This window comes from Hemiscyllium ocellatum, chromosome 34 (genome assembly GCF_020745735.1).
Source record: "Hemiscyllium ocellatum isolate sHemOce1 chromosome 34, sHemOce1.pat.X.cur, whole genome shotgun sequence".
Classification (NCBI taxonomy): Eukaryota; Metazoa; Chordata; class Chondrichthyes; order Orectolobiformes; family Hemiscylliidae; genus Hemiscyllium; species Hemiscyllium ocellatum.
The window spans coordinates 24,171,125-24,189,949 of record NC_083434.1 but is presented as its reverse complement, the minus strand read 5'-3'; the positions used below and the strand labels follow the sequence as shown (position 1 = coordinate 24,189,949).

The following is an 18,825-nucleotide window of genomic DNA, read 5'->3' as shown; positions in this document are numbered from 1 at the left end:
AAACCTTTAATAATTTTGAACACCTCCACTAGTTTTGCTCCATGGAGATCACTTCCAGCTTCTCTCATCATCTCCACATAAGGAAATGGTGCCAATTTACAATATCCCTTTTGTACCCTCCCAGAAACATTGACACCCTTCCAAACATACGAAGGCCATAATGGACACAATATTCCAGAGATCTAACAAGAAATTTGTGAGGGTTTACTCCTTGTTTGTGCGCTACTCCTCGGTTTATAAAGTCAAGGAGCCAGTATTTTGTTTAAATAGATTTCTTGACTTTTCATCATCTTGAAAAAGATTGTGTATGCATATCCTCAGGTGTCACTCTTTTCAAATTGCACCATTTAAAGTATATTGTCTCTCCACATTCTTCCTGCCAAAATGCATCCATTCACACTTCCTCGCATTAAGTTAATGTGACATGTTCATTTTGCCAATCTAAAATCATCCTCAAATCTGTAATAATCTAGTTCATTGTTTTGCTACTTCTAAGTTTAATGCCATGTAAAAAAATTTGAATTCATGCTCTGCATAATCACATTCAGATAATGAATAGACACATCCAACAGAGCAGTGGCGCCTATATGAACCCAGAGGGAATCCCACTGTATATTGTTTTTGGCTGAGAAACAATCTTTCACTACTATTTGGTGTTTTCTGATCTTAATCAACTTCATCTCCATGCTGTTATGGCTCCTATAATCCCCTGCATTTAATTTTGTTCATAAGTCTATATTGCAACTAATTATCGAAAATACTTTGAATGTCTGTACAACACGCCAACCTGTAACACTTGCATTAATCCTTGCATTACTTAATTAGAGAATTCAATCAAGTTAGTCAAACAACTTTCTTCTCACAAAGTCTACCCGGGCTCTCATTAATTAACTCATTTTTCCAAGTGACATTTAATTTTGTCTAGATGATTGTTTTTACACATTTCTCTACTACCCTTGGGCTGACCAGTCTGAAGTGTTGCTGGCCCCCTCTTCCATTTTCAAACTGGACTGGAAAGTTCACAATCTTCCATTCCTGGAGCACTACTCCCCTATCTAAGACAGACTCTGGTTCAAAACTTCACAGCCAATCTCCAGCCATATTTCATTCAGCAGCTGAGCAAGTGACTTCTCCTTCAAACACTGTCAACATTTTGAAGTGTCATTTCCTTTGGCTACCTCCTCCATTATTGCAACACTGGCAAGATTCTCCACTCCGGTGAAGACATATACAAACATGTAGTAACTCAACCATGTCCACTGCCTCCACAAGAACATATTTTTGTCCCCCAGCTTTCTTGTAAACTACTTAATTATTTGTACATAGAGAAACTTTTAAGTTTCCTTTCATATTATCTATTTATCTGTTCTCATTCTTTGTCTATTTTCCTTTTTATTCCCTGCATTAAGCTTAGCTTTCTATCATATCAATCATAAGCAAATTTACAGTTGAACTTCAGAAAACCACAAATACAACAGTAGAGATAATGGAACTGCTGTGCTCTTCCAGCACCACTAATCCAGAATCTGGTTTCCAGCATCTGCAGTCATTGTTTTTACCAAGGACAAGGGGAACCCTATTGAAGTTGCAGGAGGGAAGATGGGGGTGAGGGCAGAAGTGTGTGAGATGGGTTGAACCCGGTTGAGTGCCCTGCCCTGCCCCTGCTGGGGAATCCTCAAGTGAGGAAGAAGGTGATGTTTTGGAGGCTCTCTTGTGGAAGTTGGCCTCATCAGAATATATGTGATGGAGATGGCGGAACTGGGAGAATGGAATGGAGTTTTTATAGGAAGCAGGTGTGAGGAGGTATAGTCCAGGAAGCTGTGGGAGTCGGTGGGGTTTACAGTAGACATAAGTGGCTAGTCTATCCCCAGAAATAGAAACAGAAATGTCAAGGAAAGGGAGCAGCCAGAGAAAGAACAGATGAAAGTGAGGGCAGAGTGGACATTGGAAGTGAAATCGATTAACTTTTCCAATTCCGGAGAAGAGGGGGAAGCAGCACCGATGATATCATTGATACAACACAGAAAGAGTTGTGGTTGGCATCCGGAATAAGACTGGAACAAGGAATGTTCCACATACTCCACGAAGAGACAGGCATAACTGGGGCCCACTCAGATGCCCATGGCCTCCCTTCTGATGTGAAGAAAATGAGAAGAGTTGAAAGGGACATTGTTGGGGGGTGAGGACGATCTCAGCCAAGTGGGGGAGGGTGGTGGGGGTGTGGACCGTTCAGGCATTTGCTCCAGGAAGAAGAGAAGAGCCCCGAGACTATTCCGGTGGCCTAACACTACTTACTGTTAGCCACTTACAGTTTCCTTTAACACCCTACCACCCAGATCATTCCTGACTCCTCTGTCCATCCAACTGTTTCTCTCTTCTTGGGTTCTATCCTTATCTATTGTTTACTCCTTACTTCCTTCCTCCCCCCCCCACCTATCTTCTATATATAAACTGACATTTTCCTAACTACCATCAGCTCTGAGGATGAGTCATTGGACCCAAAATGTCAACTGCTGCATTCAGTCATGGGTACCAAGCATCAACATACATCCCATAGTCACCAGAATGATGTCACTATGAGAACATGTCATGTAAAATTTGCATGCATTCTTGTGTTTAAATAGTTGACATGATCCAATTAAAAATTTTAAAATGAATCAGAGATTCAAAAGAAAAGATACAGAATAAAATATTTCTTCTAGCTGGAGAATCCACAATTGGAAGTCTTAAGATTAGATCCAAGCTATTCTGGAGTGTAATAACAACGTTTTGTTTTCTACAAAGTATGATGGAAAGATGGAACTCTCTCTTTAAAAGATGCTGAGACAATTGAAAATACCAAGATGGATATTAATAAAATAGGTAGCAATATCAAGGGCTGTGGCACAAAATGTGGATAAGTAGATTAAAAATTAAGGTCAATCATGGCCTAACTGATTGGTTGACTCCTATTTCCTATTTCCCCAGTGGTTAGAAGTCTAGAGAAGACTATTAATAAGCCACCATACAACTATGAATTTATTCCACTGGTGAAGGAATAGATACCTAAAAAGCACATTCAAATTTATCTTCTCCACAGGATGTAGTTACATTTCAATAGGTAGAAGTGACACACCATTCTGGCAATGTTAATTCTTCAAGTTCACAGGAAGTACATCCAAGAACAACATAGAATTTCAAAGGACGAGATCACTGGAGAATATTAGAATTGGTCAAGTAGTCAACTGTCCTCAACTGAGACATGGTAAAAACACAAATGTTTCTGAAGCAGTTCCTCTATCAATGTATCAATATATTCCACAATTTAGCCTCCACTGGTGCTATCCACATGACTGGCCTTAGATATAGGCTAAAATGCAGAAAATAAAAGGTAAATTATGGTTCCACCAACAACATCCACTGAATAGCACATCACCTGACTGCACTTAGGATATGAAGCTTTCAATCAACTAGTCGAAAGAGAGGACTGCAGATGCTAGAGATCAGAGTCAAGATTAGATTGGCACTGGAAAAGCACAGTAGGTCTGGCAGCATCAGGAGCAGGAAAAATCAATGTTTCAGGCAGGAGCCCTTCATCAGGAATGAGTCTGCTTGACCTGCGGTGCTTTTCCAGCTCCACTCTAATCTTGACATATGAAGGTTTGTACTGTATTAGTAAACACACCAACTGTCAATTCATATGTTTAGTTATATCCAGATAAATATTTGTACCTCATGTTATCTGGATTAAAGCTTCCATAATCCAGGGATACGCATCAATTTACCTTTCTCTTGTTAAAATTTCTTTCAGGGATTATCTTGAGTTAGAAAAGTTTTAAAATACATTGCACACAGCATAATGAAGGCAGGTTTAGGTTGAATTGTCACAGAAGTAGACTCCTGAACCAGCTAACACTACCAAATCTAGTTCCCTTACTAAAGCAGCAGGGGATTTTGCCACCAGGAGCAAAGAGGTGGACTTAGCAACTAAAACAAAGTTCAGAGTGTAAGTATTCCAAACACGTGACATTAATGGCATTCTGAGTGCAAACATTGTAACTGACATCACACAATGAATGAAGAGAACGACAAAGGTACATAAACTTTCTAAATCCACAATGTTGACCTCAAAGACACTGTTCCAATTACATCCCGAGTATAATAGAGTAACATATAGTTATCGCATTAACCTTTGATGCATCACAGAAAGAAACCCTACATTCCTATTAATCATCAAACTATCAGATGTATGATACAAACAGAACGCAATATAAATACCCAGGGGATGGATCCATTAATTAAGACACTGGCCATTATTTAATTATGTGTTTGATCTAATAAGTTATCAAAGAGCCACTCATGAAATTATGAATCCCGTGACACAAATCTCAATAATGCATCCATGACTTCCAAACTTGACAGGACACAGTTAAATAGAAAGAAAGAGCTTGTATGTGTACTTTTCATATTGCTAGCACATTGCAAAGAAATTTGCAACCAATGAAATGGCTCTGAAGTGTAGTTATTACAACAGGAAATAATGTCAAGCATCTTACAGACAGAGTGATCTCAGAAACTGCAATAAGATTAATGACCAGTTGAACTGTGAACGTGATGTCACTTGAGTGATAGGTGGCAGGCAGGAATGACATCTGGTGAGCTCTTCCAATCCCCTTGGAAAGTAGCATGAGAATCAAAAAATAAACCGTCTTTTAACAAAGCCTAATAAAAATTATGGTTTGAGGTGTTAAGTGGAGTAATTTGGGACCATGCTGACAAGGCACACTGCAAATTCAATTAGCTGATCTTGGTTGGAGCAAACGCTAAGCTGATGTTTGATCGATTTGTTAGGTGGGAGTTGGTAGGCTACATTCACCTCACAAAGGAGAGATTGCCCTTCAAGGGGGTTGCCAGTCAGTTCAGGGCCAAATTTATACAATAGTATGCATATCAAGATAGAGGTAAATCTTGCTTATATATTACTAGTAACACAAGCTAGTTTGAGCATATTTAATGTGTTCAACATTCTGCAAAGTTAAGGAAGGTGCTTGCAATATTTCAGGATTCTGGAAGAGACAGAATGGCAACCCAAGACCATGTGAGTGTTATGGCCAGCTGAGGGGAAACGTCTGATCACAAGATCAGACAATCTACTTAGAGAAAACATCATATGTTCAGTTAGTGAATATATCTATCAGAATGTCAAAAGTTACTCCACGTGAGGACCAGGATTATAAATCAACGTATCTGGAAGGGAGCAGGGGGTGTTGGAAACCAAAGGGTGACATTACAAAAATGTTTGAGAACCTATTTTGCTCTTTAGCATCAACTGAATCTCGAACTACTGTTTGCGAAGTTCCAACCTCTCTCTGGCCTTAATACAACTACAACAAGGTTAAAGAGACCTTGGAAAAATAGCATAACCCAATAGTTGACCACATGTTGCCCAGCTACTACTTTATATGTGTCAGTGTGGCATATTGGTTAGCACTGCTGCCTCACAGCGCCAGAGACCTGGGTTCAATTTCCACCTCAGGCAACTGTCTATGTGGAGTTTGCACATTCTCCCCATGTCTGTGTGGGTTTCCTTCAGGTACTCTGGTTTCCTCCCATAGTCCAAAGATGTGCAGGTTAGGTGAATTGGCCGTGCTAAATTTCGAGTAAAAAATGAGGTCTGCAGATGCTGGAGATCACAGCTGCAAATGTGTTGCTGGTCAAAGCACAGCAGGTTAGGCAGCATCTCAGGAATAGAGAATTGACGTTTCGAGCATAAGCCCTTCATCAGGAATAAGAGAGAGAGAGCCAAGCCGGCTGAGATAAAAGGTAGGGAGGAGGGACTAGGGGGAGGGGCGATGGAGGTGGGATAGGTGGAAGGAGGTCAAGGTGAGGGTGATAGGCCGGAGTGGGGTGGGGGCGGAGAGGTCAGGAAGAGGATTGCAGGTTAGGAGGGCGGTGCTGAGTTAAGGGAACCGACTGAGACAAGGTGGGGGGAGGGGAAATGAGGAAGCTGGAGAAATCTGAATTCATACCTTGTGGTTGGAGGGTTCCCAGGCGGAAGATGAGGCGCTCCTCCTCCAGCCGTCGTGTAGTTGTGTTCTGCCGGTGGAGGAGTCCAAGGACCTGCATGTCCTCGGTGGAGTGGGAGGGGGAGTTAAAGTGTTGAGCCACGGGGTGATTGGGTTGGTTGGTTCGGGCGGCCCAGAGGTGTTCTCTGAAGCGTTCCGCAAGTAAGCGGCCTGTCTCACCAATATAGAGGAGGCCACATCGGGTGCAGCGGATGCAATAGATGATGTGTGTGGAGGTACAGGTGAACTTGTGGCGGATATGGAAGGATCCCTTGGGGCCTTGGAGGGAAGTGAGTGTGGAGGTGTGGGCGCAAGTTTTACATTTCCTGCGGTTGCAGGGGACGGTGCCGGGGGTGGAGGTTGGGTTGGTGGGGGGTGTGGATCTGACAAGGGAGTCACGAAGGGAGTGGTCCTTGCGGAACGCTGATAGGGGAGGGGAGGGAAATATATCCTTGGTGGTGGGGTCCGTTTGGAGGTGGCGGAAATGGCGGCGGATAATACGTTGTATGCGCAGGTTGGTGGGGTGGTAGGTGAGAACCAGTGGGGTTCTGTCTTGGTGGCGGTTGGAGGAGCGGGGCTCAAGGGCGGAGGAGCGGGAAGTGGAGGAGATGCGGTGGAGGGCATCGTCGATCACGTCTGGGGGGAATCTGCGGTCCTTGAAGAAGGAGGCCATCTGGGTTGTGCGGTGTTGGAATTGGTCCTCCTGGGAGCAGATGCGGCGGAGACGAAGGAATTGGGAATATGGGATGGCGTTTTTACAGGGGGCAGGGTGGGAGGAGGTGTAGTCCAGGTAGCTGTGGGAGTCAGTCGGTTTATAATAGATGTCTGTGTTGAGTCGGTCGCCCGAGATAGAAATGGAAAGGTCTAGGAAGGGGAGGGAGGAGTCTGAGACAGTCCAGGTGAATTTCAGGTCGGGATGGAAGGTGTTAGTAAAGTTGATGAACTGTTCAACCTCCTCGTGGGAGCACGAGGCAGCGCCGATACAGTCATCGATGTAGCGGAGGAAAAGGTGGGGGGTGGTGCCAGTGTAGTTGCGGAAGATGGACTGTTCCACATATCCTACGAAGAGGCAGGCATAGCTGGGGCCCATGCGGGTGCCCATGGCAACTCCTTTAGTTTGGAGGAAGTGGGAGGATTGAAAAGAGAAGTTATTCAGGGTGAGGACCAGTTCAGTCAGTCGAAGGAGGGTGTCAGTGGAAGGGTACTGGTTAGTGCGGCGGGAGAGGAAGAAGCGGAGGGCTTTGAGTCCTTCGTGATGGGGACCAGTTCAGTCAGTCGAAGGAGGGTGCAGTGTTAGGTGTAGGGGAACGGGTCTGGGTGTGTAGCTCATCGGAGGGTCGGTGTGGGCTTGTGCCGAAGGGCCTGTTTCCACACTATAGGTAATCTAATTTCTTATTTATCACAGCCATGATAAATGACGTTTTGTGTAAAAGAGATGTTGCAACAAATTTAAAGTTTGATGCATTACAAGACAGCACCAAACGGTGCGTGGACACGTTATGGTTAACGTTATAATTTTGCAGAGGGTTAGGGCCACTGTGTTACTGAGTAGTTGAAGCAACATTAATATACTGAGCGCGCAGCCAGCTGCTGTACAAAAGGGGGGTGGGCCTTTTCACTAAGAGAACACGCCCGGAGAACATCCAATCCAGGAATAAGGGATAATACCTGCCAGCTCACTGCAACTACTGAAGGACATTGAAGCAGACATGCGCAAAGACGAGCAATATAAAAAAAATTACACCGAGACAAGTCACGACAAGAAAATCCATCTGTGGGGCAGGTTTTCGTTGCTGCAGGAAGGCAGGCCGTTTGTTTCCTGTCTGTGGGATAATGAGCCCTCGCTGCAGCCAACCCCGCTCAATGCCGTGAAGCAAGTTGCACACACGCACGAGGTCTCAACTCCTGAAAGTCAAATCCAAAGCGCGACCCGGGAGACAAACTCCCCTGTTGGACGTGAGGCTGAAAATGAACACTCAGCACTTTGTTTCCACGCTTTAGCTGTCTTCTGCAGCCCACGGGTGCACTGTCCAAATGAAGTGTCTTTAAAATTAACTTTCACCGGCCAGTTGGTCAGAGAAAGCTCATCATTAGCTTTAAAACTACTGTTTAAAATTAAAATCACTGGCTATTCCCTATGTCGAGAAATGCAGTCAGTTCTGGACACTAACTCTGGAAGGATACATCGCCCTTGGAGTGGGTGCAGTGCTGATCCATCAGAATGATAAATCATGCAGACAAGTTGCAAAGTCAAGCCTTATATTCCCTTATATATAGATAATAAAGGGCTGGTGTAATTAAGATTAATGATGAATTAATTATGTGAATCGGATAACTGAAGAAGGCTTTGATAGGGAAAGATAATCCAGAATAAAGTGGCCTACAGTAATCCTAAAAGTAATAACGTGGCCAATCAGGAATGAAAACCAGGAAATCAACTTGAGACAAGAGTGAAATGGAAATTTGGAAAAGTCTCCCTCAAAAAGACACTGAGGCTCAGTCAGCTGAAAAATTCAAAACTGAAACCAAAATGATTTTTGATAGGCAGGGACATGGAGACAAGGAGGGGAAATGGCATCACTATATAAAATCAACCAGGACCCAAATACATGACAGATTAAGTTTGAGGGGTTGAATAGCCTACTCCTTGTACTATGCAAGTTGATTGTAGGTGTTTTACCAACTAATAGGTCTAAGGAAGCAAATTAATTAGGGCCGTAATCCTTCATTACAATGCAACTGCAAGTTGCAACTCTTAAATGGGCACTAAAGTTAAGTAACATCATCATGTTTGTATAGTTCGCCAATATTCACTTCTTTGGGAGAGCAAAAGGAAATTAATCTTAAATAAATAATTCAATGTACAGCCACATTATAAAAATGTCTTGTTTCAATTATATGTAACCTCAGTGAATCCACACTTGTAGGACTGTTCTGAGGAAGGGTCACTGGACCCAAAACGTTAACTGATTTCTCTTCATAGATGCTGCCAAACCTGCTGAACTTTTCCAGCAATTTCTGTTTTTGTTTGTGCTGGAACATTGTGTAAACTTTTACTCTCCTCACCCAAGGAAGGATAATTGTTTTCATTCAACATGTTCATACTTGTCATGGTACACCTACCAGGCAGGTGGGGCTTGAAGTAAGACCTCGTGACATAGAGGCAGGGACACTACCACTGTGTGACAAAACCCTCTTAAAGAAGGATATGATTACCATAGAAGCTGTGCAATGAAGGTTCACCAGACTGATTCCTGAGATGGTCAGATTGTCCGTCAACAGGAGATTGTGGAGACAAAGGCAGACATTCTCTCTAGTTTAGACCACTGAGGGCTGATCCCATTGACATGCAGAATTCTTACACGGCTCAGGTGGGTAGATACAGAAAAGATGCATTCATTGGCTGTGAGGATTGGTCTAGAACCAAGAGACATAGTCTCAGAATTTTTTTTATTCATTCATATTTTGTTTTCCCCATTCAGGAGGTGGTAAATCCCAGAATACTGAGATCAGTGAAAGCTCAGTCATTGCGCACATTCGAGATAAAGGTCAACAGATTTCTCATTATTAAAACAAAGGCAATGGGCAAAGGATGGGAAAATGAGATGGGTCTATTTGAAAGGCAAAACAGACTCAGGGGCCTGAATGGCCTCATCCTGCTCCTATTTCCTACATTCCAATGTTGTTAAGAACAACTTTAGAATAGATTAGATTACTTACAGTGTGGAAACAGGCCCTTTGGCCCAACAAGTCCACACCGACCCGCCGAAGCGCAACCCACCCATACCCCTACATTTACCTCTTACCTAACACTGCGGGCAATTTAGCATGGCCAATTCACCTGACCCGCACATCTTTGGAATGTGGGAGGAAACCGGAGGACCTGGAGGAAATCCACACAGACACGGGGAGAATGTGCAAACTCCACACAGTCAGTCGCCTGAGGCAGGAATTGAACCCAGGTGTCTGGTGCTGTGAGGCAGCAGTGCTAACCACTGTACCACCGTGCCGCCCAAATACTTGGCCTGAACAGGAAGTATCAACCACTCTTATCAAGTCTTTATATAATTCAAACTCATCATAGAACCATAGAATGAAACAGCACAGAAAGTGGATATTTGCCTGCACCAGCTGTTTGTTGGAGCTATCCAATTTAGATCATCCTCTTAGTCTTTTGCCATTGTACTGTAATTATTTTCCCCCTCAGGCTTTTATCTAATTATTTTTTGTATACCATGATTGAATCTGCTTTCACTTCCCCTTCAAGCAATGCATTCCAGATCAGAAGACCTTGCCATGTTATAAGTAAATGTTTCCTCTTGTTGTTGCTGATACCTTTACAAAGCATATTCAACTTGTATCCTCTAAGTAGTAACCATTTTATCACTGGGATTTTTTTAATTTACTCTCATAGCAATTAATGGTTTTGATAGTCTCTAGCAAATCTTGTCTTAGCCTTCTCCATTCTAAGAACCACCGGTCATTCCACACACACATAAAGAATATCAAATTGGTGCCATTCCAGTAAATCTCTTCTGTTCTTTCTTCAAAAGACTTGGCATCCTTAGTAAGGAGTGGTACCCAGAATTTAATAATACTCCAGCTAAACCCAACTGGTATTTTAGAAAGGTTTAGCATCACAGCCTTGCTTTTGTACTCTGTTCCTCTGCTGATAAAACCAAGGATTCCATATGTTTCACAACTTGTTTTACCATGCTTAAAATTTGTCTACAGTATGTACACAATGAGGTGGCTCTTTTCCTGAGTCCTCTTCTAAGACTGTACTATTTAGTTCATAACTCATCCTTCAAACCAAAACACACACAGCAGCATTAAATACCATTTATAGGTTGATAAATTATTGCTGTCACAAGGAATTAAGGGCTACGGGGAGAATGCTAGTAAGTGAAGTTGAAATGCCCATCAGCAATGATTGAATGGCGGAGTGGACTCAATGGGCCGAATGGCCTTACTTCTACTCCTATGTCTTATGGTCTTATTCATTTCACCAATCAATGTTCTCCTGAAAGATTTTGCTCTCCTCCTCAGTGTTTACTACACATTTGATTACATTTACTACATTTTCATCATTTGAAGACCTCCCCTCCTCCTTTTACTCCCATATTTCCTAGATACAGGAACAATGGTGGAGAACTTCCAGGTCCTGGTTGCTGCAAATCAGGAGTCATTCTCAGCTATTGAAAGTTGCAAGGCAGAGATTCCAGGGTGTAACTTACACTGGAACTCCAGTCTTCCTGTCCACCAGATATGGCTCCATGGGGACTTGGCAATGAGTAAACCAGGGGCTGGTTATCCAGGACATACCTAGTTTTTTTGTTTAAAACCTGGAATGATATAATGCTGTTCTCAGTAGGCATGGATGCAGCTGGAGAAACTAGAGTGAAAAATTGATTAAAGATTAGCTTTAAAACACTTGTAAAGACTGAATTGAAGGTAGACCTCAAGGGTACAGTTTTGTTTCAACTGCGCATTTCCTCTCAACAATTGAACCATGCTGAAGACACAGAGGAAGCTTACCACCATAGCTGATGTAAAAGCTAAGAATGCAATTTAGAATGCAGTTAACTGTGTAAGCTACAGCATTGTTGTTGACAGGAAGATCTGGGCTATTAATCTCCCTATCATTCCTTCCTTGAGCCAGTGACTGTAATCAGTGACTACAGCATTCTCCCTTTCTGTTCCTTTGCACAATTCATTACTCTATAACCTTGCCACTAATAATGATGCTTATAAATCACTAACCTTTTCCAAAAGACAACTAAAATTAGGCACAAAATGCTAACCTTGTCAATGTTATCCAGGTCCCATCAATGAATACTGCAGAAAAAAAAGCTGCCTGGAAATGTGCAAGTGTGACAAAACCTAAGCACTTCCTCATAGAAGTGCCCAGCCTCCATTCAGTGTTTACCAATAGACAGGCCAACTGAAAGCTGGCAACAACTCGTGACTGACCCCATATCCCATTACTGCAGGGCATGTGTTACTACACAAGGGGTTCCTTATCATTTTCAACAGCTGTCAAACAACTATGAGAATATTCACAGAACCACAATAGATTCTTGTATTGAGAATTCATCACCGTATATATTAATAAACAGCACCATGTCACCAATAGTTACAAATTTGAAATACTGTGCTTATACAGTCAAAATACAGCAGTCGCGCAACTCAGCCAAAATCATCCTATTTGGTATGACAATTGTGATGAAGTTGTTTGCCGATAAGAAAAAGTTAGGCAATAACTTCTCTATCATCAACTCAAGTTCACTAAAGTTTGTTTAAAAATGACAAGCTTTCAGAGCTCTGCTCCGTTTTCACCTGATGAAGAGGCAGCGCTCTGAAAGCTTGTGATTTTAAATAAACCTGTTGGACTATAACCTGGTGTTGTGTGACTTCTGACTTTGTCCACCCCAGTAGTTCTGTATCAAGTTCACTAAGCTATTGTAGAAATATTTAGTTTCCAACTATCATAAAATAATCAGGTTTTGGACAGTGAGAGTTTAAAAAAAACTGAAAAGTCACATAGTACCTAATATGACATTATTTCTGAACTTGCAGTCAGAGTTACATCTATTCCAGCAACTCTGACAGGAAAGCATCAGTTGTCATTTAATTAATATACACTTTCATTAAGTGCACCCCAACATTTACCTTTGTTTGTTCAAGGATCTTTGATGCAATGGAAATAACCTTTCAACTCTTCAAATTGGTAACAGGTTTTCCTTTGTGAAGACTTTGCCCCTTTTAAACACAGTTTCTGTTTTAAACCAGGCTTGCTTATCAATGTCAGAACTGTAACTTCCTCATCCAACAGTTTATTACAGAGCAGTGGAATTCCCCTGCTGTTAGACCAGTTCTGAAAATAGTTTGATTCTCAAAGTCAGTTCAGTTAAAAGACTAATGAGTTCATCATCCTTCTCTGACCTCTACCGAAACAAGCTGAACAGGTTGAAACATTGGATTGTACTGATGGCCTCTTCCAGAAGGGGACCTGCTGGACATGTTGGACTACTAAATAAACTCATCCCTACCTTTTGAGTAGGCAACATTAGGAAAGCAAAGGTGAAATGTTTAAGAAGTATTTTTAATGATAAATTAAGAATAGGTAGGAAAATTAGCAAAAAGCGAATAATTGCCTTTTCATAACAATAATAGAGATCTGGCTCAAAAAAAAAGAATAAGGAACTGAATGATCACTTTCAATAATAAAGACTACTTAATAGCATAAGACACCATCGTGCTGAGAGCAGTTTATCAGCATTGAGACGGGTTTGGCTAACTAATAGACCACAAGAGTTCAGATCAAGGAAGGAGGCAGTTCAAGATGGCATTTGTATCTAGTGGATTGTTACAAGGATCAGTATTGGGGCCATTGATATTTACGATATGTATTAACGACTTGGGTGAGAAAAATGAATGTACTACATCCAAGTTTTCAGATGATACGAAATGGATGGGAAGGTAAATTGTAAGAATGATATAGAAGTCAATAGAGGGATATAGACAGGTTATGTGAGTGGACGTAAATTTGGCAGGTGGAAAACGTAGGGTTATGCACTTTGACAGGAAGAATAAAGGAGTTGAATGCCATTTAGATAGGGAAAGGCCAGTGAAAACTGCAGCACAGAAGAATGTGGAATATCCTAGTACATGAATTACAAAAAACTTGCATTCACATTCAGTGAGAAATAGGGAAGGCAATTAGAATGTTGACCTTCAAGTCAAAGGGAATGGAGTTAAAGAGACATCTTGCTACAATTATACAAGGCACCAGTGAGAGCACAGCTAGAATAACGTGAACAATTTGGCTGTCTTAATATATTAGCACTGGAAGTAGTCCAGAGAAGCTTCACAGGTTGATCCCAGGTATAGAGGGGTTTTCTTGAAAGGTGAGGTACAGTAGGTTGACTTGTACTCATTGCAATTTAGGAGCATGAGAGTTCTTATTGAAACAAACAAGGGGGCTCAAAATAGTTGAGACGTTGCTTCCTTTGTGGGAGAAGTGATTTGCAGAGGGCATAATCTCATAATAAGGCATACAATTATCTCATAATAAGACAGAGAGGGGAGAAATTTCTTCTCTCAAGAGGACAGTAAATCTACAGCATGCTTTACCGGAGATGGCTGTTGAGGCTGAGGTGTTAAGTATATTCAAGGCTGAGATACACAGATTTTTAATCAGCAAGGGAATCAAGGCCTATGAGGATAAGGCAGGAAAGTGGGATGGAGGGTTAGTAGGTCTGCCATGATCTCATTGCATGGCAGAATTGCCTTGATGGGCTGAATGGCCTACTTCACTCCTTTGTGTAATTCTAGCTTCTTACTTTCATTTTGTTTTTAAATCAAATTCAAATATTCAAATGGCAATGATGGGATTTGGCACACATTTCCTGGATCTCTAGCTCAGGGCTCCTGCTTTTCTAGGATCATAACCGTTGCACAACCTACTTAATGGAACCTATTTAAAAGTTGGAAGTAAATTACTTCATGACAAAATTAGTCACAGGTACATATTTAAAAATCTTCCCAACAACTGTCCACCACAGGGAGAATAGAGCTTAGTGGAGACTGGATGTCTCCCTGCAGACAGGACAGAGGCATGTGGAAGTCCCCCTCTGTACTCTTCCTCATATATAATGGGAAAATATTACAGTAACCTGGTGTCAAATTCTTCATCAAACTTCCTGGTTATAGTGGCTGAATGGTTTGATATCTCCAGGCAAAATAGTGGGGTTGGAAGAAATTCATAAGGAACACAAAGAAAGATTAATTATGTGATAACCACAAAATTGATACATTTTCAGTCGTGTCTCTCTATAGGTTTTTAAATTCCCAATCATCCTTCTTACCCAATTCTAAACTGTACTGGTGTGTGAACATCCTGACTAGCCATTTACTGTATCACATGGCGAGACTTTCAGCACTAGAGTGGTGAGCTATGTAATGGGAGCAGAACACATTCAAGAACGACCACAATGGTGCCTGGAATAGTCCAAACTTTGCTCAACTCATCTTGGAAAAGCTACTGAGATGAGGTGTTGGTAGGAGGCCATGCGATTCCCCACAGAAAACATCCTGACCATAGAAATCCCTCACGCTCAAAGCAGAGAGGCACTGATTGACTACAAACCACGCCTGAGGAAGGGGCGAGTGATAGAGCAGGAGTCAGCCGGGTTACACTTCTTTATGATGTCAAGCTCCTCAATCATTTGGCCGAGTTTATACCGAGGATTCACTGAACTGGCTTTGGGTAAAGTGACTACATAAACACTCAGGCGCTGCAAATTGCTTTCTCGAATCAGAACCCGAGTAGTTGAGTAAATAATGTATTGAGGAATAAGCAACGCGTGCCGGTGGGAGTTGTGAAATTCCCTCGCCGTGATTGCTCAGCACAGAATCTCCCTCCACATCACCTGTTGACCGCCAGACAAAGCGGGGGGACAAAGACATGTTTTGAAAACACAGATGTAAATAATATGAAAGGTGCTACAGAATGAAAACAAATTTGTCTGCGGTGCAGGTGAAACAGTTGGGGAACTGGGGGCTCCTCACAAAAGCAGGATCGCTGTCCGGATGCAGGAGAGCCACGCAGGAGTTCCCATATTGACAAGGCAGTGCTGGTCAGCGTAGAGATCCTAATTAATCTCTAGAATTCGTCATCTAATTTAGGAAAGGGGTAAGGGCCGGGGAATCCGCGTTCAGTGGGAGGAATGGAACCTGTTAAAATAGGGCCGAATTGTTTCAAAGATTTGTTTTTAAAAATATCAATAGGAAATCCCTCTTCCACCAGAGTCCCATTACAAAGGAGCCTTCGGTTTGTGAAGAGACCTCTCTGCACACCGTTAAAAATCACACAACACCAGGTTATAGTCCACCACACCAGGTTATAGTCCACCACATCAGATTATAGTCTACAACACCAGGTTATCGTCAGTCCACCACACCAGGTTATAGTCCACCGCACCAGGTTATAGTCCACCACACCAGGTTATAGTCTACAACACCAGGTTCAATTGGGCTGTTAGACTATAACCTGGTGTTATGGGATTTTTAACTTTGTCCACCCCAGTCCAACAGCGACATCTCCAAATCATGTCAGCACACCGCCCGCGTTTCTAAAGAAGCGCTTACCTCCGAATAAGTGCGGCGACAGGTGAGCGGGCAGCGAGCCGATGAGTAAGCGGGGAGCCGAGCCGTGTCCTCCCGGCCGCTCGGGCGTCCTTTCCTCCGGGGTGCTGCCCTCCGACTCCTCCTGCGAGCTGCACGTCCCGCCGCTGTTGGGGATGCTGACGGACTGGTTCCTGCCGCTGGTGGCGGCGGCCGCTGACCTGAAGCCACCGGCAGCGGGAGGTGGGACCAGAGGAGCAGGAGGAGGAGGCGGCGGGGAGACCAAGTGCAAGCGGCCGCTGGGGCTGAGAGCGGCGGCGGCGGCGGCGGCGCTCCTACCGCCCGAGGTAGCGGCCAGCCCGGAGCTCTGGCCTGAGGTAGAAGCGGCTGCGGCTCCCGCTCCTCCGACCGAGCGGCTGCTCCCGTTGCTGCTGCTGCTGCTCGTGTGCGAGGGCAGGTCGGAGCCCGAGTAAGCCCGGGTGCGACCGCTCGGAGCCGGGCTGCTCTGCTTTGCCCCCATGGGGGTGACCAGGAGGAGAGAGGGGAAAGGCAGGCGCTTCTCAAATCGCTCGCCAGCAAACTTCTGAGCCACTTTCTTCCGCTCCTGGGTCCTTCCCCTCCCCTCCCCTCCTCCCCCAGCAAAGAAAGAGATTCCCAGTGTTTCTCTCGAATCCACCGCTTGTTCTGCTGATATTCTCCACAAATAAAAGAATTTAAAACCAAAGCACCGGATTGTGTGTGTGAGAGAGAGAGATGAGGAACAGAAAGATCCCAGTAAGGAAAGCGAGTCGGCTTCAGCGGATACCCTCTCTGCAGCCCCTTGTGGGCAGGAGATCCGAAGCGGCGTTGCAGACAGGGAGAAAGGTTCAGCAAGTGGCCCGGGGGTGAGGGTCCCGCAACCGGCGGGAGTGCCGCGCTGGCTCCGCTCCCGATTCAGCTCCCGCTGCCGTTCCTCCGGACTGCTGCTGCCCCGCACTATCCGCCATCTCCGCGCTAAACCAACAGCATGGCAATCAGAACAAAAAACAAAAGTGAGCTGTTGCTTTTCCTCTCTTTGTTTCTCTCTCTCTCTCTGTTGCTTCAACTATTTCCTCTTCCCCACCCCTGTTTGCCTTCCTCACGCTCCGGGAGCTGCTGGCTTGCTGTTCGACAGGGGGACATCCAAACGCCGACACACACGCATCATTAAAGTCCAAAGGACGGCCACATTAACACCGACACACATTCACAACAGACTTACTCAATGACTGACTGACTGGCCACCCCCTTCCTCGCGTCAGGGAACGTCACAAACAGCAGGAAGAGATCACACAGTCATAATGAGATATAGAGAGAGAGGAAACAATACACAGATATCACGGTTAACAATGAGAAATAGAAAGAGACAGGGAACAATTTACTGAGACCGCACAGTAACAATGAGAGAGAGAGGAACAATACATACAGATCACACAGTAGCAGTGAGAGAAAGAGAGACTGGAATCGAGACCATACAGTAATAATGAGACAGACAGGAACAATACATACAGATCACACAGTAACAATGAGAGAGAGACATGAACAATATATAGAGACCACAGTAACAATGAAAGAGAGAGACTGGAATCGAGACCACGCTAATAATGAGACAGGAACAATACATAGAGATCGGACAGTAACAATGAAAGAGAGAGAGACAGGATCAATACACAGAGATGGAATCGAGATCACACAGTAACAAAGGGAGAGACTGGAATCGAGATCACATAGTAACAAAGAGAGGGAGACAGGCACAATATATAGAGATCACACAGTAACAAGGAAAGAAAGAGATTGGAATCGAGACTACACAGTAACAATGAGAGAGAGAGACGAATAATACATAAATATTACACAGTAACAATGAGAGAGAGAGGAACAATGCAACGATAACACATTACCAACATACAGAGATCATCCAACAATAATGAGAGAGGCAGATAGGGAACAATATACAATGATCACAGGGACAATTAGGGATAGAGATGGAACAATACACAGAGAACACATTGTAAAAATGAAACGGCAGATATGAACAATCTGTAGAGATCACACAGTAATAATGTGATACAGAGATAGGGAACAATACAAGAGATCAGACATTAATAAAGAGACAAAAACAGAACAATATACAGTGATAAAATAGTAACAATGAGAAATAGATAGACCAAATAAGATCACAGTAACAATGAGAGGGAAGAGACAGCATAACACAGATCAAACAGTAACAATGAGAAAGAGAGAGAATGTGTGACAGGGAATAATACAGAGAGATCAGACAGTAACAATGTAAGAGAAAAAAATGTGGACAGGTAACAATACACAGATCAGACAGGAACAATGTGTGTGAGAGAGAAAATGTGTGACAGAGAACAATACGTCGAGATCAGAGAGTAACAATGTGTGAGAGAGAAAATGTGAGACAGGGAACAATACATAGAGATCAGACAGTAACAATGTCTGAGATAGAAAATGTGTGACAGAGAACTATACATAGAGATCAGAGAGTAACAATATGTGAGAGAGAAAATGTGAGACAGGGAACAATACACAGAGATCAGACAGTAACAATGAAATTATGACCTTGATTAATGCAGACATCACAAAGTAATAATGAATGAGAGAGACAGAGAAC

General features: G+C 43.2%; 1 protein-coding gene across 1 annotated transcript in view; it reads right to left on the bottom strand.

Annotated features, from left to right (window-relative positions):
• The window catches only part of LOC132832133 (E3 ubiquitin-protein ligase znrf2-like), a 196,470-nt gene extending 179,040 nt beyond the window's left edge, over nt 1-17,430 (bottom strand). The window contains exon 1 of the mRNA XM_060849868.1: nt 16,197-17,430. Coding sequence (XP_060705851.1) covers nt 16,197-16,692 — 496 coding nt within the window. The 5' untranslated portion in view covers nt 16,693-17,430. The remainder of the gene's footprint in view (nt 1-16,196) is intronic.
• Between the last annotated feature and the right edge of the window lie 1,395 nt (nt 17,431-18,825).